Below are 25896 nucleotides of genomic sequence, written 5' to 3' on the forward strand. Positions count from 1 at the left end.
GATTGGTCTCAATGATATCTTGGATGAGTTCGAAAATGGTTACGTTTGCTTGAAAAACATGGCTGCCAAGGGGCGGGGCATTTTTCCTTATATGGCTATGGCTATAGTAAAATCTTGTTAACACTCTAGAGGCCACATTTATTGTCTGATCTTCATCTCCCAATAATATCTTAGACAAGTTCGAAAATGATGCCGGTTGGTTGAAAAACATGGCCGCCAGGGGGCGGGGCATTTTTCCTTATATGGCTTTAGTAAAACCTTGTTAACACTCTAGAGGCCACATTTATTTTCCAATCTTCATGAAACTTGCTTAGAAGATTTGTCCTACATATCTTGGATGAGTTCAAAAATGGTAACCTTTGCTTGAAAAACATGGCTGTCAAGGGGCGGGCGGGGCAGTTTTGCTATTACGGCTATATATGGCTATAATAAAATCTTGTTAACACTCTAGAGGCCACATTTATTGTCCAATCTTCATGAAACTTGGTCAGAAGATTCATCCCAATAATATCTTGGAGGAGTTCAAAAATGATGCCGGTTGGTTGAAAAACATGGCCACCACGGGGGCGGGGCTATTTTCCTTATATGGCTATAGTAAAACCTTGTTAACACTCTAGAGGTCACATTTATTTTCCGATCATCATGAAACTTGGTCAGAAGATTTGTCCCAATGATATCTTGGATGAGTTAGAAAATGGTTTTGGTTGCTTTAAAAACATGGCCACCAGGGGCAGGGCATTTTTCCTTATATGGCTATATAATGGCTATAGTAAAACCTTGTTAACACTCTAGAGGCCACATATATTGTCCAATCTTCATGAAATTTGGTCAGAAGATTGGTCTCAATAATATCTTGGATGAGTTCGAAAATAATTATGTTTGCTTGAAAAAAATGGCTTCCAAGGGGTGGGGCATTTTTCCTTATATGGCTATTTTAAGTAAAATCTTGTTAACACTCTAGAGGCCACATTTACTGTCCGATCTTCATGAAACTGGGTCAGAAGATTCATCCTGATAATATCTTGGACGAGTTCAAAAATGATGCCGGTTGGTTGAAAAACATGGCTGCCAGGGGTTGGGGCATTTTTCCTTTAAGGCTATAGTAAAACCTTGTTAACACTCTAGAGGCCACATTTATTTTCCGATCTTCGTGAAACTTTGTCAGAAGATTTGTCCCAATAATATCTTGTTATCTTAGGTGAGCGACTTTGGACCTTTCAGGCCCTCTTGTTTTCTTCAATTTAATCAATTTACCAAACTGTAAAAAGGTCACTTTTAAGCATGTTATTTTTCTTTCTTTATTGAGCAACAATTGACATCTGACTGTTTATGTTTATTTTCAGATTATTAATGATGGGAAGTCTCCTCCAGAATGGCATAATTGATGGCAGCATAATCACCTTGGTCCCCAGTATGCAGACTGGTTCTCATGTAAGTAGTAAATAAGACTTTGGAAAATGGGGCTTAATCAGGAGATTTGTCCCAATAATATCTTGTTATCTCAGGTAAGCGACTTTGGGCCTTTCAGGCCCTCTTGTTAACCGAAAAGTTGTCCGGAACATAACTTTGTCATTTATCGTTAGATTTGAAAATGACCTGATTCATTTGTTCATCATCATTAGGCGATGTGTGTCGTGCGAAATAATTACGTCCATATCTCCAAGGTCAAGGTCACACTTTTAGTTCAAAGGTCAAAAGTGGCAATAAATGATCTTGTCCGGGCCATAACTACATGTATGATATTCATTATGAGATTTAAAAATGACTGTGTACATTAATTTTGTTCACAGTCATTGGACGGCGTGTCATGTGAAAGAATTCAAGAGTTCAAAGGTCAAAATGGCTATAAATGATAATGGCATAATAATTCTTAAAAATTGCCGTAAATTAGATTCTCTTATTTTGTGAAGACAGCATGCAAAATAGTCTGTGTCAATGCGGCATGTGGGGGTTTTTAGAAGTGATTTCCTTAAAATGATAGATTCAATAAAAGCTGAAAGTGTCCTTGTAAATTTAAGGCTGCTTTTTGTGTACACATAACAGGCATTATTATGAGACAGCCAGTATAACTGCAATCATAACAGATGCAATGAAGCGTAAACGCCTTAGTTGATAAAACAATATTTATGCCGCCCTAAAGGCTCTTAAAGAGTGGTTTGCTCTGTCTAAAAAAGGTTGTAGGAAGTTGACCATCGAATGTTGACCCATTCGTAGGTTGTTTTAAATCCTTCACATGTTTGCTGTCATTGCTTGATAAGTAAAGTATGTCATGTATAAAAAGAAAAGACTCAATGATATATCAGCTAGGTCAAGTATGCCTTTCAAGGCAGCCAAGTTTTATTGTCTATATGGACGCCCACACGCCTTTGTTCGAAACAAATAGAGGTCAAGCATTTATTCAACTTTTCGACCAATATTGAAACATCAGACTATGCCGATTGCATTGGTTTTTATTAGTGAGCATTGTGAGCTCACAAATAATGCAGACCGAATTTTGCACAATCAGTATGCCTTAGCTATGCAAGGAACAGTAACCCGTGACTGTCTGTGTGGATAACTCCAGTAAAATTTAGCAGACGACAGAATGCTAAAAGCGTCTACTCTAACCACCGCATCTGCCTGTTCTCACTGGTACAGTACCTAGTGTGTATTTAACAGCTTGCAAGACAACGTTGGCCAGTCTAGTGTTTATCATTGAAATCTGTACATATTGGCTGCTTTCAGGGAAAACGGGGCTTAATGCATGTCAAATAAGATTAGCCTGTGCACACTGATTAGCTGTATCAATGATTTGAACAACAACACATCGCGACCTGTGTTTTAAGACACACTCTTTATAAATTTGAATGGGTTGTGGTCATTTCAAACTTGCGATATAAAAAGCTATAACATATAATTTTGAAAACTGAGTTGCGTCTAAGATTATACAACAGCGAACAAATTCAGTGCCTTCAGCGCTTTGATATCATGAGCTATAGGAAACCAATGTCCATTTCATACATTTAATGTATATTGCTTGAGCTTAATCCTTAAAAAGAATCTTTTAAGCGAAGAAAAAAAATTGACAAAATTTTCACGTATTCGTTGGCTCTGAGAAAATTAATTTTAATGAAAGACTTTTCTTTCTAAATTCAAGTTTTAAAAGCTTCATTTCCAACCTTTAGATACTGAAGAGCACCAAACTGCATTAAACCTGAACAGACTGTAAGTTACTCGCAGGCTGTTCTGGTTTTATGCTGTTTGCACACAGCCATTTTCACTTTGTTTCTGAGTGGGAGGGGGTTAATTTCATTTCGATATTTTTCATTGTTTGCAAAAGTGCCCAGACTGAAACATGTTAAAACAGCAATACTTGTAGACTGATCTGATGAAGATTTGTATGCTCCCCCAAAATTTATTTTGGGGGGAGCATATAGTCACCGCTTCGTCTGTCCGTCCGTCTGTCCGTGTGTCCATCCGTCCGTGCACAATTTTGTCCGGGCTATTTCTCAGCAACTAATGACCGGAATTCAATGAAACTTTATGGGAAGCTTCACTACCAAGAGGATATGTTCATATTATCAGCGAGTTCTGGTCGGATGATTTTTCACAGAGTTATGGCCCTTTGAAATTTTCCATTAACTGTACATATAGTGCAATTCTTGCCCGGGCTATATCTCAGCAACTAATGACCGGAATTCAATGAAACTTAATGGGAAGCTTCACTACCAAGAGGAGATGTGCAGATTATCAGCGGGTTTTGGTCGGATGATTTTTCACAGAGTTATGGCCCTTTGAAATTTTCCATTAACTGTACATATAGTGCAATTCTTGTCCGGGCTATTTCTCAGCAACTAATGACCGGAATTAAATGAAACTTTATGGGAAGCTTCACTACCAAGAGGAGATATGCATATTATCAGCGGGTTCTGGTCGGATGATTTTTCACAGAGTTATGGCCCTTTGAAATTTTCTATAAAAAAATTATTGTTCCCCCAACTACTGTGCCCTCAAGACGTTTCCTTTTATCTGAATATATAGTGCAATATTGTGACAAAAAAACCTTTGGGGAGCATCACCCATCTCTGACGGCATATAATAACGTAAACATGTCTAATTAATATTAATAATTTAAAATTTACAATTTTTATACCTTAATTCATCAGAAAAGAAGGCGTGAACAACTAAAATATTTTTAGGCCATTCATGTGAATAAATCTGGCATATTCCAATATCTGTAATTGTATGCCCAATTATTGTGTTTATTGTGCCAATGTCTATTTTTAGGCGTTAATAAAGAGTTAATAGGAAAATAAGAGCATTTTATTAATCGCAATTTGCTTAGTTATGCATGTCTATTGAGACACTCATTGAATTGGCAGTTTCATTTGACTGGATTGGTGTTGGCTCTTTCAGATAATTATGTCACAGTATTACAAAATCTCAAAATAACATTATATAGGTGTCTGAGTTTTTACAACAAAAGAGGTTAATCTTGCAGTTAAAATGAATTAAAACCTGGGAAAGACTCATACAGTGAAAATTACTTAACAGGATGTTGACAATTTGCCCATGGGGATAAAGCATTTTGATTGGAGTTACAAATGTACTTGGTCAATCCAGAGCATTTTGATTGGTGGAGTTACTTGATCAACCCTGAGCATTTTGATTGGTGGGGTGACTTGATCAATCCAGAACTAGAGATTGACATAACTAGTTTTTTATGCACATTTAAATATAGCAGTTGTGTTAGAACTTGGAATGTATGTAAAATAGAATAGTAGGTTTTATAAGTTATTTGACACTCAAATTCAAATTTTAATGCTCATGAAACACACGTCAGTATCATTGATATTTAAATGATGTAATAAAAAATAAAGGATGTAATAAACAAATATACTTAGTAAATTCTTATTGGAAGAATGATTTTTACTTCCTCCTTGCATTAAACATCTCATTCATGCTCTGGGTAAAAAGGGCTTAATGCAAGTGTGTTATTAATTGCTGTCCCAGATTAGCCTGTGCAGTCTGCACAGGCTAATAAGGAACAAAACTTTCCTCCTACACTGCATTTTTGATAGTGAGATACTTGCTTTAAACCAAAAAAACTCAAAAAGTGGAAAGTGTCATAACTGTCATTTTAGAATAGCCTGTGTAGATTGCAAAGACTGAGCTGGGATGACAGTTTACACACATGCTTAAGCCCTATTTTCTCAGCTCAAAACTCATTGACATGTACAGTATCATACTTGTTTATTCTTGACTGTATATTCGTTGTCTATAAATGAACTAATTGATCTTTGCCCTTCCCAACCTTTCCTGTGGACATGTGTTACAGGATCAAGTTGTTAACAGGCATGACTGAGTGGCAATTGACCCCCCCCCCCCAGTTTGTACATCATCATGTGTATCATATTTATCAATGTACAATGTGGGTTGACACACCTTTTTTATTGCTGAAGTGACCATATATGGGTAATTGAATCAAGGTTTAGCAATTAAGTGAATGTTTGAACCCTTTACCACTTAGATACGTATTTTGACGCATGTGTGGTCCCTTGAAAAGTTAAATATAATTAAAGACTTGTTGTATAATCAAGCTTTAAAGGCTTCATTTCCAACCCTAAGATTGTGGTGAATACAGGTCGCGGTGGTGCAGTAGATGAAGTGACCGCCTAGTGGTTGGGAGTTCTTAGTTTCGCTCCCTACTCAGGGAGCGTTCTCATTATCTCCTCCATAGACACCAAGTGCTGGTTCTTCCCAGGAAACTGACTCGACAGTGTCCATATCTGCCGATAATAGGCCTTCTTGTAATAGTCAGCAATTCACTGTAGGAAGTACAAAGTAGAAGAAGTAGAAAATACTGATGAGCAGCAAACAGCATAAAACCTGAACAGACTGCGTGTTACTTGCAGGCTGTTCTGGTTTTATGCTGTTTGAACATTATATAGCTATTTTTACTTTGCACCTGAGAGGGAAAGGTTGAGAGGTTTTATTATGATAAAATAGATAAAATATTGGTATAAAACATCACAGGAATACTTAAATATAGAAAAGAAATCAAATTTACTAATGGTAGATTTTAGAAAACATAACAAAATAAAGACAATTAGTAAAATTATATTATGGTGTAATATTGTAATCCATGTACACATATTTAACTTTAAATTAATCTTTACAGACACTGCAAAAATTACTAGTTTTTTCCTTATACAGAATCTTGGTTGATGATTTTTCATCAAACCAAAATCTTAAATTTTTTGTTTGTTGGGAGTGTTTTGTTCTCTATATTAAATCGAAAGCAAACATTCTTTGAGTCTGTGACAAGTTTTTTTAAATTATCATTTTGTAATTATCTGGGAACAACTTCCTTTGATAAACAAGACAATGCCATGAATATGGTAACCCACAGGGAGGCGATTATACAATAACTTCTATCCTGTACATAATTCCAATAATTATTGCTCAATCATCCATTCCGCTTGCAAGGTGTTTTGTGTTGTTGAACTATTATCTACTTATTCGATTGACCGGATTATTAATCAGGAAGACATGTCAGGGAATAACATTAAACACCTGATAAGGTCTAATTGTGGTTAGTAAAAAATTTAATGTTGTGGTTTTGTTATATATGCTCGCTCCTGTGTAAAATACATTATATTTGCCTTGAGTCAATAAACTTGCTAACGTAACCAATGTTATTAACCAATGTAAATGCCTACCAAAAACAAATACTAAAAAAATTGGAAAAGTATTTTGCACTACTGCCAAAGTGCAGGGGGTGGGGATTATGGTGGATCATGTAGGCTGGGGTGTTTAGGTAATGGGGCATTTTTAGGGAGGTGATTAGATAATCAATTGTGGGCTATAGAAAATGGGATTATTGTGGGTAACATGTTACATACTATTATTGTGGGTTATTATATACTACAGGTTCAAGTGAGTGCAAGGAATTCATGCAGAGATCATAAGCTTTCATAAGCTCTCAGTTTATAAACAAATGTAGTCAGGTAATGTGAGTTGACAAAATTTACTTCATTTTAATTGTAAAGATAATGTGATCAAGGAGCAGTCCATACAAAATAACAATGAGACCTGTCATAGGTTAATAAAAAGATATATAAATACAGCTGGTTGTGGAGTGTTATAAATAGAGAATAATAGGTTAGTGTTGATTATAGATCAGGTTTATCATGCGGGGCTAAGAAAACAATCAAAGTACTGGCAGTACTGGTGTGACGATGCTTTTGAAGAGGATGGATATAAAACATCAATTTAAGTTTATCTATATCACCACAATTGTGTTTGTTGATACGAACATTTGGGTACGATAAAAAATTTGGGTACGAAAATTTTGGGTACGAAAAAATAATTGGTACGAAAACAATTTGCGTACGAAACATTTTTGGTACGAAAAAAGTTTAGGGGTACGGGGAAGTAGTACCCGTGGGTAACTTGACCCATTGAGAGAAACTGAAAGGCGGGTCACATTCTTGTTCAATAAGTATGGCAATACCTTCATGATGATTCTCGAAAGTAGGTATGAGCACATAACCGGACCATGTGAGCTCAATCGTATGAGCACTTGACTATCCGAGTTCGCCCACGAACATATGGATACGTTAACTAATAGCGAAATGACCTTATACATGTATATGCTGAAATCTAACGATCGAACGAAATATCAAACATGGTATGTACACTTAGGTGGTTGTGTAATTTCTGTTAGAATATCGTATTCAATATGTAAATTTTAAATGATTGTGCCCGCACTTGAGTTTGTTGCCTTGTTTGAGTCTATACGCGCCTAGGCGTCACCCAGTGTGTGTATTTGTGTTTTTCCAAGGTAATGAGTTATCTCCGCGCTGAGGCTGCATAATGTTGGGACCCGGAGTGTGTCCAGCAGTCCTACCTAATAAGATTAGATTGACGACAGTTGGGACGAATTTTGAATGATAGCTGCAATTTCCAGCTATTTGTTTTGTACTGAAATACTTTTTAATTTTTTATATGGTCAAATGCTGCGGGGATGAGATTATCCGGAAAAAAAACCTGTCCGGAATGGTGACCACAAAACAGACAAAATATAACATTGCGCCGGGAGCGGGAATCGAACCGGTGTCGTAGAGGTGAAAAAGCGAACGGCCTTACCACTGCGCTAGCGGGACGGACAATTACGCAAACAAAATGTTGTTTTATCTATATATATCATAGCAGTGCAGCGTTTACAATTTGCAGGTTCGAAATTGTTCTCATTCTTTAGTTTTGTGATCACGTAAAATTTATTTACTAAATCAAGAACAAATATCAAACAAAATAGAGAAAATATATAGTTGTTTCATTGGTCCATAAAAATAAAATGGATGTAGAATTACTAATTTGAAATTAACGTTCTGATAAACTTATTGAATCTGTTTCCCCAGGATATGCTGTTCTATTAATATTTACCTTTATCAACACGAATGACAACTCTGCTAGGAGAATGTTTTCAATGAAAATCAACGAGCAATCTCCTACGCAGTGGCGAATGCCAAGGGAAGTAACTGAAAAATCGAGTTATCTCAATCGGACTGGCTCGGTCTTTTCATAGTTCGCCATTGTAAAGAGTTTTTTTACTGGTTATCAAACCTTAGACGCTGCTGTTCCAGCATCGTCAAAAAGCACGAGCCTTGGCGAGTGCTTTTTTCGTTTTCGTGCCAAGCATGATAAACCTGATCTATAATCAACACTAACCTATTATTCTATTTATCCCACTTTTTATTTTGTAAACCTTTTTGTTTAAACAAAATTGGTTTGACAGCATAATTTCGCTGGATTTATGACTTCATTTCGTCGAAATATTGACGTCATTTCCTGCCGTTGATTATAGATGATATTTAATCAACGGGGCTTTAATCAACCAAATTTGCTGTAAAAGTGGGATAAATATAAAGGTCACCTTTCCCTTTATTTTAAGTAAATGGTTATAACCTGTTATTAATCTGAACAACACTAATTGCAGTCTGTTCAGTTCATGTGTCTAAGGCCAATGATAAATAGCTATTAAACATGATTGCATTGTCAACCTATTTTCAACTTATTTAGGGCAAACAATTCACAATGCTTTGTAATATCAAGCTTCTTTGTCAATATTGGGTTGGGTTTGATATTATCAGCTAGAGATGGTAGCTAGAAGTGTTATTAGTACAAGTCACAAGTTGGTAAATATAGATATAGGGTCATATGAAAAAAAATAAAATAAGGGCATATGATTTTGTGAAAATCAATTCTGAGTGGTATGCGACCTGTTTTTCAAACTCGCTTCTAACATTGCTCTAGATCTTATTTCTGACAAAACCTACTAATCCTCAGGGACAAACCATGCTGACCTGTTTTACAAAACATTTGAAAATTCAATAAGTTGATACGATTTGATATCGTATGATATTTGATAATTAATAATTTAAATATAAGGAAATTTAAAGTGGATGGAGCAATGGTTTATTTGGCACTGATTGATTTTCTAAGCCGATTACCAGTCAATAAATTTCAGTGTGAAATAATGTTAAAGTTCAACAAATTTAGTGTAAGTCTTTGACATTTAGCCTTTAAGACATTATAACAAACAGGAAAAAATCTGCCTGTTATGTGGCTTTTCAATAGTGAACAAATGAACCACGCTTTGGGAAAACAGGGCTTAATGCATATTTGTAAAGTGTTGTCCTAGTTTAGCCTGTGCAGTCTGATTACCCTTTAAAAGAGACTCCTTTTAAATGAAAAATATCTTAACTCTTTCAGTGCGGGAACCGAATATTGAAAGCCTTTGCGAACAGTTTGGATCCAGATGAGACGCCACAGACCGTGGATCCAAACTGTTTGCTATTCTGATAGTATTCTTTGGAAAAAAAAATCGAAGAAAATGCTAATTTTAGAAATTCAACAGACGACATTTTAGCAGACGACAAATTTCCCAGCATGCAAAGGGTTAAAAGCGGACTGCCCATGCTAATCTGGGATGACATTTTAGGCACATGCAATAAGCTTAAATGTTTTTTGAGAGCATGGCTCAAATCTTGACTTATGTCAGTCTTTTCCTGGTTATGTCACATGTTTCACCACGATGCTCTGAACAGTGAGTTTCCCTGGAATTGCCTTAATGAATGACACCTTGTTGTTTTGACATTTTATCTTATTGTGGTTTTCTGTTTTACATTCATCAGCCATTGCTTGGAAAGACTTTCTAGGAAATGTCAACCAATTTTTTTCTTGTACCTTGTGACATTTTGGTGTCACTTTACAATTGTGGTTATTTAATGTTTTCCTGTTGACGGAGATAATTATGTGACTTTTTAATACTCTTTAGTTTTTTCAAATCTTTGTTTCTATTTAACCCTTTCCCACTCAGAAACAAAGTGAAAATGGCCTTTTTGCTGCTAATCAGTATCTTAGGACTGGAAATGACGCCTTTCATCATGATGGTAATAAGGTTGAGGATGTCACAAAAGATACATTTAATACTGAAATTAAAATTTGTTATGTCATGCAGTGACTAATATGGTAGTATTATGACACACTGATATGTATTTTAATGCATTTTTTAGTCCCTCTGAAATTTTTGTATAAACTTTATTAGAGACCTTTCTTACTTCTAAGATTCAAGTGTTTAAGGCTTCATTACCAACTCTAAGATACTGATGAGCAGCAAACAGCATCAAACCTGAACAGACTGCGAGTTACTCGCAGGCTGTTCTGACAGGTCTTATGCTGTTTGCACATAGCCATTTTCACACTGCTTCTGAGTCTGGGAACAGGTTAAGAGCTGAATGAAATGACATCTTCCGTTCCATAATGTGTTAATATATTCTGTTCATTCGGAAATACTGATTGAAGTATTTACATAATGCTTTTACAGATGATTCTTGTATTTCCATAATATCATTACCATCCCTTTCTGTCCTCAATTGTCTTACAGGAAATATGCAAGAACTTGCAAGGCTTGATAGATCTCAAGCGTGGGTGGGAGCTTCGGAGCGAATGCTTGAAGAAGCAGCCAGTGATTAAATTCAATATTGAAATATTATTTGCCTGGAAAATATGGGCGAAATTGTTGCAATATGTTACTGTTAAAGGGACTTGTTCACACATTTTTGTAATTTTTGGAAGTGTCTTGAAACAAATGGGAAAAATGATCGGCAAAATGTGAAAAATATTTAGAAAATTATAAAAACAAGGAAAAGATAATAAAAAAGTGCCTGCCCTTCAGTTTAAAACTGGGACCTCTAAAAGCGAAAGCTGGTGCCTAACCTGACTATTCTATGTAGACTACTAAATTTGGATGGTGGTTTTATGAAACTCTATTTTTGTAATAATATGAATGAAAAAGACTGAAGTCAATAGGCTGTTTAATCAGTGACATTTAATAAGAAAAAAAAAGAACAGTCTCATGGTTGTTTTAGTAATACTTGAAATGTAAGCCAGTGTTCAATTAGAATGTTGAAAATAAAATAGATTGTACAACCAATAGTTTCTTTATTTTTAACTCATCTGATTGGATTTTATACTTAACTTTGAAAGCTCTGAAGAAATGTGTGCTGTAATTGTTTTGGATAAGGATCTAAGCATATGACCGCTGTGTATTTGAATCTTTAAAGACAATTTGTCTCCTCAAATTGTTAGATTGGCTTCCCATAACCAGGAAGTGTCTTGCAGCATTGTTAATGACTGTTGAAGGAGAAACCCTGAGATTTTGCATTCAAGGTAACAGAAATTATCTTTACTGCTTGTAATTTTACCTCATAAAACAGTATTAAACATAAATTAACTACAGTTAATTATAATGCAACATTAAATGAAAATAATACCAATCAAAATGTAGTGATTGATGTGTGTCTGAACTATAAACCAGACAGAGTTATAAGCAAATAATATCACAATGCAAGCAATTTGTGAGGCGGCTTGCCAGTCACAATGAGTGGGCGTGAACTGATTGTTGTACTTGCAGCCCACAACCTTTGGTTTATAGGTTTATATTGTCTTCAACTGTAAGATATTGAGGTATTAAACATAGGTTTTTTTGTTTTCTGAGACTGTAAACGGATAAAAAAACGTGTGTATTCAAGCAGTTAATAATACATGTAAGTAATAGGGACAGTTTTTGAGTGTTTTTCTCTATTGTGTGTAATAGGGTTATTCCACTATGACTATGAATATACAATTTGTTGTTTCATTACATTCATATACGTGCTACATTTTTTACATTTCTTTAAGAGCGGGATTTAAGCATGTGCATTTTACTGCAATATTTTCTTTATTTATTCGGAACTATTTTCGAAACATTAAGCTCCGCCCATAATTTATTGCAGAATAACCTACACTTTATTTCCTTCTTTGTCTATAGAAAATAAGTCGCGTGCCGTGTTAGAATCAATATCAGTAGATATTGGTGCCGAATTCATGGGTGCATTTGGTGAGGTCCTTGCTTAGTCCTGACCGATCTGCATCGTTCGTAGTACAGTCGCAGTAGATTCTTACACATTGTAGTGAAGTCGTGACCCTATTCGCAAGACATCAACCGAACCCCACGATTTGTCGTAACTCAATCGTACCACTGTCGTAACTGAATAGCAGACTGTCATGAGTCTTCCCGATTCAATAAATGTGAGAAATCGTAGCGAATTGTGGGCTTGTTTTCGTAGTGGAATAGGGCCATAACATGTAGTTTTATGTTGTTGTTGTGTTGTTTTTTTTAGGAGGGGGGTATTTTCGTCTATATTTTATCAACACTTATGGATTATTGATCTTCACTCATGCCTCATTACAGATATTGGATATTGACTTGTTTAGTGCAACGTGTGTCACCTATAGTCATGTTAGTGAGTAACTGAGGATAAGTTCAACCCACATTGATGTTGCTTTCGATTATTACCTCAAGTATTCATTATGCTCTCATGAGGGAAATTCAGGGTGCAGCTACCATGAACAATTTCTCAGTTATTACTTTTGTTCTATTTTTCTGAACTTCATGAGCAAAAGTGTGATGGTATAGGGATGTTACCTGTTGAACATAAGTGAGATTGGTAGAATTATCAGAAGCATTTTTTGAACATATTTATGGATATCTCTGAACTTAAAGTGAGTTACAATTGATATATTTCACACGTTCATTGTCATAAATCTTTAAATCTTTTCACTCCATAAATCAGTATAGTTCATCAAGTACTTTATACCACTATCTGAGTATGAAACATGTATTATATATGAATAATATAGGAGTTATTGACATCATCTGGGGTGCTTTGGGTAAAACATATTTGTTACCACAAAGCACTTGATAAACCTGATAACTTATAAATCTATTTTGAATTAACAAAATTTATTATTCAATGTCAACAGGGACTTCATGTTTATTCGAGTAGAACAATTTAATTTTCTTCTGTATTATATCTATTAACTTATAAATATTAAATATTTAGATTTTAATCTCTGTTATTAATTATTTTCGACATGTGAAATGTTTTTATAATGCAAGTTATATAACTTTGTGAGTAAGGTATATGAAAAATTCCTTTTTTGTCTCTGTGTTCTATATACAAAATGATTCTATTTTAAAATATTATGATAAATAATTTAGTTAATAAATTAAGTTTTCAAAGTGCACAATATGCAAGTAATTCAGTTATCATTAACCAAATTATATCCAGCAACAGTAAATGAGTAACAGATCTCGCTGTATGCAATCAAATAATCCTGTTGCCCTTTGGAAAGTAATCCATTATTCCATAAATAAGAACGAGTTATGAATTAGGTTACAGCTCTAACCTTCAGGTCCGCAATCTGTTCGAGAATTATTACTTGCTAATTTTTATCACCTGTCATTTAGAGCTTTTTGTTTCGGTAAATCATTCCCTTATGCAAGTGTGTTCTTGGGTGTGAGTTTGCTTTTCACATTCTTGTATTCCAAGGAATTTCTTACGAGATGACCACAAACATGTAAAAAAAGAAAAAAAGTGAGGGTATACAATTATAAAAAAATAAGTAGTTTGTTTGTTTTTTTCAAATAAAAAATGACATTGGATTTGTTTTTTATTCAATGTGTTTGATAACCAGTATTTGTGTGACTTTTAAATAGATTTTAATGTAACATAATGATCAATGAGGATCATTAATTTCATTCACTTTAATTCTCATGTTTTTTCTTGTGCAAAAGCATAATTTTACACACATTATTGTGAACAGAAAGAAGTGCCAGTGTACATCAGTATTTATATTCATATATGGAATGCTGCTTTAATAGTAAAAAAAATAAAATTTGCTATTTCTTTACACCAGTATTTATATTCATAGATGGAATGCTTCTCTGTTTGTAAAAGAAAATAATGGCTATTTCTACTTTTATTTTTATTGACATGTTTGTGAAATGGTATTAGGAAGGGCCCTGCAACATAAGATATAAAACACAAACTCTGGCCTAATCTTCTCAGAGCATGCAAGCTTTCAGAGGAATGAGATGAATGAATTTTATCGTAGGCAAATGCTCCTGTGGAGCCTACAACCAGCTAATATCTGTAGAGACGTCATAACTACGTCACAGGGACATTTTTGTGGTTACTTTAGATGCCGCATATCAATAATCATTCCTGGTTAGTTCAGTTACCAGTTGGGAGTTCAGTTATACTTGTGAGGTATACAGTATATAGTAGAGCAATCATTACTTGCGGAATAGCGATTGACTGAAGCTGTTAGTTGTAAAGTTTTATATACTGTTTGTCGTTGTGATATTGACGGTAATAAAAGTTGGAGTATGGATAAAGTACAGGAAATTCAACAGTATGTTTCGAATGCTGTTCAAATGGTAAGGCGTTATGAATTTCTCTTATTGACATTTGTTTATATATCGTGAAACATTTTATTTTATCTGTTTAATGTTTACTGGCTCTATTCAACTGCGGTACGTGTATATAAATAGGCGTTAATAAGTTTTGGAGTTTTTCTGCACCAGTACATTCACATAATTGTGTACAAGAATTTTAGTATAAAAAAATCATTTTTAATGTTATCATAATATATTTTCTATTGTGAAGTGTAGTGTTTTTTGTTTTTTGTTATGACCTTCAAAGTGTAAGCATAATTCAACTGTGCTGTTATATATTATTGTATATTCTAAAAAAGATGGTGTTAATTTCAGTCATAATTTTACTATAATATTGTGTAGTTGTTTTTTAATGTTGATAAGGAAAACAAAGTATTCACATGTATGTCTATGTGAAATAGCCTTGTACATGTATAACTTGGAGCAGTATTACTATGAGTAGTAATAACATTGTTTACCCATGATATGCTTGTAAAATTCAATGAAGCTTTTCCTTATAGCATTTGTCTTTCTTTCGGTTTCTTGTTTGGCAATCTTTGGGTTCACAGGTCAGGATTGTGGTTTACCAACTTTGGTTTGTGGTTTAACGTCACATGTAAATGGTATAGACTGTGCATCAAATCTTCTTTGTTATTTTAGAAGATTTTTTCTCCTTGAAAAAAGTAGTATTTTGTGAAGTCAAGGGAAAACCTATCTAAATGTAGTAAACATGTCCAATGTAAATATAGTCTACACTTTTGTGTGGTCCAATAATGAAGTTGTATGGTAAGCAATGATGACACATTTGATTATATTAATATGATTTATATGATGAATAGTTATGTGGGTTGTGTGACCTAATAGGCACTAAAATATCCCTCTGTGTGTGTGTGAGTGTGTATGGAGGGGGTGGGGGTAAGGGGGTTACAAATGTAACTAACAGGGTGAGTGAGGTCAGAAAAAGGAAATAATTTGTCTGATTTTTTTTTGGGGGGGGGGCAATAACATAGCAATTCTTTCTTTTCCTTCGGTTTTAGGAGAGTGCTGAACATATTTTTTTAAACAAATAAATATAGAAAAATGGAAATAAAAAATAATAATTACTTTTGTGAATTTTATTATTTAATATTGCACTTGCAAATCTATTATTTTATTTAAAGCTAAAACTTGAATGTTAGCCAGTGGCTTTAACAAATTGCAAAATGTAAAAAAACAACAACATATAAACAAATTGTAAACAAATGTTAGCTAAAGTCTCATTTATTTGCAAAAATAATTAGTTTGTTGTTTGATGTTTTGCTTTACATATACTTTGAAGTTTTAAAGAAATGTTAGATAGGATGGTGAATGTGTGCAATTTTTACTTTTTTTAATTGTACTATCAAAGAATCTGGTTGTATTTACAAAGGTTATGCGGTTTTTGTGTGTGATATATCGGTGTCTACATTACAAGAAAGAATAATAGTTGTGGGCTTAATTGTTGTAATGTCTGAGAATATCTCTTACTTAGATTAGAATTGTGAAATTCCATGAACTCCAATGACATTTAAAGTGATGTGGAAAGACCTTCCATTTATTAAAGTTGATATGTAAAATGGAGATAAAATGTTCAGGAACACATTTTTATAAAGGCGTTGACTGTAATATGTGGGTGGGGTAGAGGTGTTTAGCGAGGTGGTAGTGGAATTTAGTTTTGAAATCTCTGTGACCTCTGTTAAGGTCACAGTGGTGAAGTGGATATGGTGTCCATCTTGCGATCAAGAGGTCACAGGTTCAGTCCCCACAATGGGAGAGTTCTTTACATTTCCTCCATAGACAACAAGTACTGGTTCTAGTCCCAGGAAATGGACTCGAGCGCATTTAAAATAAGCCTTAGGCTTTTTATTCAATCAAGCTAAAATAAATAGGATTAAACTAATCTCTGTGAGCAATATGATTGAATACAAAGGAAGATATTCCTACAGTTTGTCTGTATTTATATTTAAAGGTTATGTGCTTCCTCTTTTGCAATACTTATATTTTTTATAATAGAATAATAATAATGATAAATGATAGTACATTCCAACCCCTACTTCCGGTCACCCCTCATCGCCGGTCACCCCGTGTAGGCGGCCGGTCTGTGCCGTGACTGTCGATAAACACTATATAATGCACGCCTCTTAAGGGGTAACCCCGTTTCTCCGGCCAGCGGCCAGCAATTTTGCATCCCAAATGTTAAATTCACCCCATATGAGTGGTCACGCGCAAGTAAGTCAGTCATGTACATTGGCAAAATTACACAGACGCAACGGTTTAGGCTCTGTAGTACTGAAGCGTGATGTGTGATAAACATTTTGACAGCCAGTTTGCAAATTGCAATTAATTAGTGGTGGATTATCGGGTTAAAAGCAATATGCGACCGTTAGATCTTTTTGTTTCCGCACGTGCGAATATCACCTATTATTACTGGAAAGGAGATTCTTAATTTATAATTTATTATTTGTAGCTCATACTATTTCAAGCACACATTTATGACAATTATCGGCTAATTAAAAGTTAAAAAGAACAACAAAACTTTTAACCGAAATCAACTGATCTACATGTTATCAGTGCTACAAAGTTTTTATCCAAAAATCAATATACGCATGCTTTCGCACCATGGGTATGGCGTGACATTGTACATTGGTGCATAATTTTCGCGCGCTTTTGCCGGGACAAAGGAAAAACACGATGCTAGAATTTGTAAACGTCTCGTTAACATTAAACAATCAGGAGTGTGTTTCGGATTACAAATTATTATTCTCATTTAGGAATGAAACAAAACATTTATATTTGTTTTATATTTACAATGATTTCAATATTAATTTTGATAAAACCCTTTACGCAGCAAAAAAATGTTTTTATAATATTACGCATGAAAAGCACGATTACCAGGAGGATTACACCCGGTTGCTATTATCAGTCTCTTACGTAACTGGCCACGATTTTATCGTGAAGGAGATCACTGTCGGACCAATTCGTGCGGTAGGTATTCAAAGCCATAAAACTGCAATAAACCGATTAAATTATCGATTTATAGTGACACGGGAGTTATTAATGCATAACTGATTCACAACGGTTCCCATCTTAAGTGCATTGGGGCCATACAACGCGCATTGTGTAAACAATGAATCATGAGAATGATTCTTTTTCATTGACTTGATTCTGATGATGATGATGATATTGATGATGATTAGAAAGACGAATAGAATATTTTTTTGAATGAAAATGTTGTCTTATAGCTGATTTTAGAAAGGAAGAAATAAATTATTTTAAGTCTATACATTGATTAGTACATGAACACATATTAACCATTTTGTTTATACAAAAATTGAACGGTTGGCCATGCACTCATCAACTCCAGACTCCCTATGACCCAACCCCCTCTTAAGAGGCCACCCCGCTTAAGCAGCCAATTTGGCTGTTTTCCTTGACTGGCTGCTTAAGAGGGGTTGGACTGTATTACCCTTTCAAAGTTTATATGTAGTAGGCGATAAAGTTGTGAGACTAATATATATCTCAATATTGTTACCTATGATGACATTTATGGCATTTTCATCAATCACACCAGTATTAATATGCTCTCTTAGGCGCCCTGAAGGTGTTTAGTATGAAACTGTGAAATGGTTTTAAAGTAGGAGGATCTTTCATTTTGGTGTCGATGAGAAACTGTTACAGTGCATTAGAAGTGCACCAAACCTTCATAAAAACGATACTTATTGTGTCATATTTCCATGACATTCATTCCCTTTATTCTGTTATAGGTGTCGTATGAGAAACTTACCGTATGACAGAAGTGCACACAACCATCTTAAAATTACCTTTTGTGTCCAATTTTTATTACAATTATGGCCTTTATACTGTCAGATGTTACAGCATGTTCATATTTGTTTTAACAAAGTTACCAATGTTAATTTATGAATTTCATTGAGAAGATTGTAAAAGAAGTAACTGTATAAAAAGTGTTTCATGTTTTAAGTAGGGACTTTTTGTTGCTGACCGCATGTAGTAACAATGTGAATATATTCTGGTTTAATTATTATTTGTGACAGTAGTTTTTGTTTATTTACAGAACATGACTACCAACTCCCGTGTGATGCAGGCCCTAGAAAACCTTTCAGAATCTCAGGTAGGATCTTGATTGTGAACAGTCGCGATATGGGAAAAAGGTGGTTAATACATGTGCATAAAGTGTTGTCCTAGATTTGCAGTCAGCACAGGCCAATCAGGGCGAACACTTTATGCCTAAGCTGGATTTTCATTAAGAAGGGACTTCACTCAAATTGCAGATTGGTCAGGCTAATATGGGCCAACACTTAAGGCACATAAATTAAGCCCAGTTTTCCCAAAATTTCGTTAATATCATATACTGTTCATAGACTTCTTATAATAACCAGTCATTATAAAGTAAAAATGGATGTGTGCAAACAGCATAAATCCAGAACACCCTGCAAGTAACTCGCAGTATGATCAGGTTTTATGCTGTTTGCTGCTCAGTATCTAAGGGTTGGAAATAAAGCCTTAACAACTTTAATCTAGTAAAAAAGGTCCTTATTTAAATTTAACTTCAGAGGGACTACAAATGGGTGAAAATATGTATCTACATGTAAGTGGTAAAGGGTTAAGAATCAAACACTGAAAGTAATCATGATCATAAATTATTTATCATGATATTTAGCCTCATACCGAATTCCCCAAATTACTGTTCACTCCTTTCCCAAGGAGAGCCCAATCTTTTATGTACATTATTGTGATGGTCTCATTGCACTAGATAACCCTGTTCATAAAACCTTATTGAGGATGGAACAATCAAGTGTTATGGTGTGATCAACCTGGTTACTGAGTAGAATGAGGAAATCATAAATATTCTAACAACAAATTATTTTTAGACCCGTTATAAGAGAGGTAATTATAAAATCAATTTATATTGTTTATACCGGTACATGTAAGTTATTTCTGTTATTATGCTTAGTTAACGGCAATAAGCCTTTGTTTAACACTGTATGCAAAGACTGGGTGGGGTAACGACGTATCAATACTACCAACTGACAAACCATCTTAAAGTTGTGATCCGAATTCAACGGTCACCTGTGGACAACGGTCACTTTGGCCATTTCCCTTGACTGACCGCTGTTCTCAGGTTTGACTGTATTCTCACTTTGATTACCCAGATTTATCTCTAGCACTGTCAGCTCACATGTCTATATGGTCATGTGAACCATTTCCCACTCAGAAGCAAAGTAAAAATGGCTATGTGCAAACAGCATAAAACCAGAACAGCCTGCAAGTAACTCACAGTCTGTCAGGTTTAATGCTGTTTGCTGCTCATCAGTAACTCAGGGTTGGAAATGAACCATTTAAAACTTGAATTAAGTAAGACAGGTCCTTAAATAAATATAACTTTCTAAGAAACAACAAATGCGTCAAAATGTAAGTGGTAAAGAGTTAATCATGCTGGTTGAATTATTATTCCCAGTGTAAAGTAGAAATGGAATCCTTCACTGGTTAAAAGCCACCTCCCTTGGGAGAGCTGCAATATTATGTCACATCAAAGGTGAATTTCGTAATAGTATCTAGAACAGACCTTGATAATAATTAAATGTCACCAGGTCGTTTCTTTAGTGTTGTCATAACAATCTCAGATAGGTGAAAACACTTTTAGTGGGAGGGAATTGTTATACAAAATGAGGGTTGAGAGCTAAGTGGGAAATGACATTACCTGAGAACAACATGGTAAGTGATATGTCACATTAAAATTGAACTTTTTGTTTGTAACGATGACCGTTGCCAGTTACATAATATCAGTTCAGTGACTTTAATAATACTTATTTTATGCAACAGTCAGCTACAAATATGCCCTATTTTTATTCAGTGCATATTCATAACATTTTGCAAGCTTCCTACCTATTTCTCATATAAACAATGACATATTTTTTTTACATTGTCAAGGTCAATGATTTCCAAATAGGCTCTGCTTATTTCCTATACAAGCACTGACAAGGCTTTCTGTAAATTTCAAGGTCAATTATTTCTTAAATTGCCATGTTTTTTTTTCAAATACAAATATCTATATGGTTTTCTTAACAGTTGCAAGGTTGATGATTTTCAAAGATTTTTTCTGTACATTTCTGAGGTCAATGATTTCTTCTTGGATCGTATTTCCCAAACAAACACCAGTATGTTTTTCTGTACATTTCCAAGGTCAATTATTTCCTCATCGGCCCATATTTCTCAAACAACCACCAGAATATTTTTTTCTTCATATTTTCAAGGTCAATGGTTGGTTTCTCTTGACGTTTTTCAAAGTCAATTATTGGTTTCTCTAGCCATTTTTCAGGACAATGATTGATTTCGCTTGCCTTTTTTCTAGGTAAATGATTGGTTTCTCTCGACATTTTTCAGGTCAATGATTGGTTTTTCTTGACATTTTCAAGGTCAATGATTGGTTTGTCTTGACATTTTTCAGGTTAATGATTTCCTCACGGGCCGTGCTCCTCTGCTCCTGGCAATGAAGCTAGGGGAGCACATGATGTTCGTGCAGCTGCAGTTGTCGTCAGCGTCGTGTCTGTCCCGAAGGCGCTCGCAGGGGGTGCAGAACCACTGCGCGCATTCCACCAGCCACAGTCACAGTACCTCAGAGGTAAGATAACGAGTTTGTTGTTTTTGTGAAACTTGAGAGCCACAAAAATACCTCTTTTGTTGTTCAGAATCTCTGCACACATATCACTAGACTGGATTTGACTGAAAGTGTCATCCCTGATTAGCCTGTGCGAACATCACATGGATTTAGTCCAGCTTTCCCAGAAATTGCAGGCTTATATTTAGAATGTAACCTTATGATTTGTTTGGAGAAGGGTAAAAAATATGGACGATTCATACAATTAATAATATTGATAGTTTTATAAATAGTCAACTTATATTGAATAAATATTGTTGAAATACAGTCAGTGTCAAATGTACGCATTGATAAGCTGGACACAGATAATTGTAATACATTTTCCTTCTTTATAAAGTACCGGAAAATGGCACTTTCCCAATTATAAAAAACTACAAGTTTCTCAATTACTGTCAAAAAAATTCCCAATGGAAGGTTGTTGTTTTTTAAAATAAAATGCAACATTTAGTTAGTGTCCCAATGCAACTCGATGGCTTCAACCTTAGAAAATATAATATTGACAACATACTTGGTTATCAATTTTAAAGTACTTGGGAGCAAAAAATCAACATCACCAGTTTCCCAATATGAAGACTTCACAACGCAAATTTTTCCAATATCTGGGGTTTTCGCGCATTTTGCCCAAAAGGGCTAGGACCGGTACTTTTTCCAATCCAACACCAAAAAATCGCTGTTTTCTCACCCATATTTCTGTCTGTGCATGGATCTTATCATTAACAAGTTTCAGTTTACACACTCAAGGAAACAAATGTTAGCTATAACCTAAATACAGCCTTTGTGATTAAATCTATTCAAGTCTATTGAATAATGTAAATCTAGATACTCCAGCCTTCTACCTATCACCTATGGTATGTATTGAGGACAGCAGACTTTCTTGTGTATAATGTGTGGGCAGATGAGTAGGTGAATACATACATTGGTCCAATTACAAGTGATTAAATCACCTGGAATAGGTGAGCTGTTTTGGCATGGATGTAGGAAGTGAAACTAGCTCTGGGCCATAAAATTACATTTAAGATCATTGGAGGTGTATGTAAATATGGGGTTTACTATCCCTTATATTCTCTAGAGTGCACATTAATCAATCATGTCAAACAGTCACACTTTTTTAGTTTATCGAGTGAGTATGAATAATTGCATTAATAATTATTTGCACAGCATTACCAATTAGCAGTATTTTTATTCTGTTATTTGTGAGAAATATACAAATTGTATGAGTTAAAAACACACAATTAAAACCAAAATTCAGGGCTTTCAAAACAAAACTTAAAAAAGGAAAAATATCTTACAATTTAATTATGGGTCATATAATGTTTTTTCAAACAAAATATTACCTTTGCAGTTTTGGTCAATTCTCATTTAATATTCGCGCACTCATTACCCAGACACCAAGTACTAGTTCTACCCAGTAAACCCACCACAGACTGGTAATTAGCTGGCTGTTGATGCAGCTAAGTTCAAGTATTCCATCATGTTTGGCACACTTGTGATTTACATGTGGGCACATATTTCTTACAGAAGTCCAATCCACACAGCGCTGGTGTACACGCTGGGGTACACGGATGCAATTCAGGGGCCGTCATCGACAGTATCAACCACCTGGGGCAGGGTGTGTACTCCGGAACGTTCTCAGGTAGGCTCGCAGGCCGAATATGAGCCCGTTTCTTAGAAAAAGGGGCTTAATGCATTTGCATAGTGTCATCCCGCTGAAAATGTAAAAATATTTGCTTCATTCTGGAAAACTGGGCTTAATGTGTGTGCATAAAGCGTCATACTAGATTAGCCTGTGCAGTCCTCACAGGCAATCAGGGATGACACTTTACGCCTATACTGGATTATGTTTAGAAGAGACCTTTTTTAAAAAACAAGTTTCTTAAAAGGGGACATATGTCAACCTTCTTTATTCTGTGCAGTCTTCACTTGCTAATCCGGAATGACACTTTATCCACATTTTCACCAGAACGTTGCTCATACTGTTGGCAATTTCAAAAGCTTACAGTGCAAGCACAATTATTGTATTGGTGCAGATGTACTCGGCAGATGTCTTTTCTGCTTGTCGACAATGTGGATGACCAAGAGGTCGAAATGTTTTTGTTAAACCTTGGCAACAATCAAACATGTCAGATATTAACCTTGAGCTTTTTACATACATGACGTGTGGAATAATCTATTGTATAACTATGACTTAAAATTAAACCCCATCTGGTTTAAAGTACTTAAATTTCAAAAGTATTGAGCCTACGTAATGCTCTAAATGATTGCTAATTGTGTCTGATTGACTTCCCACATATGTGCCCAAACAATGTGGCTTTTGCATAAATAACCTCCTATAATTGTATGATTGTTGAAATTTACTAGCACAATGGTTAATCGATCTGGCATTGCCAAAAATAGAATCATTATTGTGCTTTATTAAATTGGTCTGTATTTCTTTTCCCAATAAATTCACGTTTACTCTAATCATGCCAGGAGTCATTTTGATGGTTTTCTTATAATCCAAATGGGCTGTGCTTTGTGAAAAGGGGGTTAAATGCATGTGCCAAAAGTATTGTTCCAGATTAGCCTGTGCTGTTCACAAGCACACAGCTCAAATAATATTTATTAATACTTAGGGCTATTAAATGTAAATAGGTATGTGGGCAATAGAACACCCTCAATGCGTTTGCTTTAAAAACAAGTTTATCGCGGTCTAATACTTGCTTGTATTATGAACGTTTTATCTGTGGCTTGTTGAAAATATCACACTTCCAAAAGTTTCACTTCCTTAATAAACTGCAGATTGTAAACTGCACAACGTTTTTGTGTGTTTCTACATTTTACAACTGACTACTTTTTTGTGTGTTTCCTACATTTACAACTGAGTGTTCCGTGTGATAATGTTAAATTTAATCTGAATTAAAACTGTTTACTGATTAGGTATTTTCTGTCTTTGGAACAAGCATGACATTCATAGATCCCTTTTAAAGTGACGTACATTTTACATTGGGTATGAAAAACCTTAAAACACACAGGAGTTATGGCTTTTTTGTTTCTTGTTTAACAAATTTGCAGCAATTTGTTTTGTTAGTGATTAATGGTTCTTCTTCTGTAAATAAAAACCATTCATCATACAATTCTACTAATTTTATACTATTGTTTCCATAATGAGCATTCGTCAAAAATGATGTTTAATTGTAGGAATATTTTTTTCTCCTTTAATTGCTTTGTTATTGCAAATAATCCTTAAGGAAACTGAAGCTGTTATTGTGAACATGCTGTTGAAAGGTTCTATATGTGGGTGTAAATTGAAACATCATGTTTGTCTTCCGCATGTTTTTGTCTGTTTCTTGGCCATGAAATACTGAAAAATGTACTAAGTTTTATAAAATGGTAGAAATAAAGAATTATCTAATATTCTTCCTTTTACCTACTTACATTGTTGAATTTGAATGAAACAAAGCCAAGTCCTAATCTTTGGTGTAATTAATGCGTAAAAAAACAACGGAAAGACAAAACACAGACACACTTTCAATCAGTGTATCAAGCTGTGTTCTGAGAAAACTGGGCTAAATGCATGTAGGTAAAGTGTGCCCCAAGATTAGCACAACAGATTAGCCTGTTAACCCTTTGCATGCTGGGATATTTGTCGTCTGCTAAAATGTTGTCTGCTGAATTTCTAAAATTAGCATTTTCTTCAATTTTTTTCAAAGAATACTATCAGAATAGCAAACAGTTTGGATCCTGATGAGACGCCACGTTTTGTGGCGTCTCATCAGGATCCAAACTGTTTGCAAAGGCCTTCAAAATTCGGTTCCAGCACTGAAAGGGTTAAGTCCACACAGGTCATCGGGAACAACACTTTCCGCCTGCCCTTGACTTTCGGTTGGCACTTTCCTTAAAAGTGAAAAGTGTCGTCTCTGATTAACCTGTGCGAACTGCATAACATGGCACAAATATGACATTATTGCTTGGACCTTGTTTTGGAACAATATATTGTCCCTTTCAGGAATCTTAGATCCATCAATACAGGAGTATTCTCCCTTTCAGGTACCTTAGATCCATCAATACATGCGTATTTTCCCTTTCATGAACCGTAGATCCATCAATACATGAGTATTCTCCCTTTCAGGAACCTTAGATCCATCAATACATGAGTCTGCAGGGCGACCAAAGCGTGACATTAACACGATTCTTCAGATCTTGAACGATTTGTTGGTCGCGTCGCCCCAGTTCCGAGATACGTCCAGAACTTGCTCCTTACAAAAGCCGTACAGTTCCACACAAGAGACACATTGCCTAGGTTAGTACAATTCACTTGATTTTGATTTATGAACAGTTAGCCATGTTTCTCCCCTTAGCAACAAAGATACTTAACCCTTTCCCACTTAGAAGCAAAGTGAAAATGGCTATGTGCAAA

The 25896-nt window shown here is 35.0% G+C and overlaps 1 protein-coding gene across 3 annotated transcripts in view; it reads left to right on the plus strand.

Annotated features, from left to right (window-relative positions):
- The window catches only part of LOC127862427 (midnolin homolog), a 44079-nt gene that overhangs the window by 15892 nt on the left and 2291 nt on the right, over positions 1-25896 (plus strand). Inside the window, exons 2-6 of one of the 3 annotated variants that reach the window (XM_052401547.1) lie at positions 1344-1431; positions 18897-18953; positions 21291-21464; positions 23019-23133; positions 25609-25779. In XM_052401547.1, coding sequence (XP_052257507.1) covers positions 1344-1431; positions 18897-18953; positions 21291-21464; positions 23019-23133; positions 25609-25779 — 605 coding nt within the window. Of the gene's footprint in view, positions 1-1343; positions 1432-11628; positions 11716-14588; positions 14810-18896; positions 18954-21290; positions 21465-23018; positions 23134-25608; positions 25780-25896 lie in introns of those variants that run through there. The other 2 variants (XM_052401549.1, XM_052401548.1) reach the window with 2 other exon arrangements.

Source organism: Dreissena polymorpha, chromosome 16, assembly GCF_020536995.1.
Source record: "Dreissena polymorpha isolate Duluth1 chromosome 16, UMN_Dpol_1.0, whole genome shotgun sequence".
NCBI lineage: Eukaryota > Metazoa > Mollusca > Bivalvia > Myida > Dreissenidae > Dreissena > Dreissena polymorpha.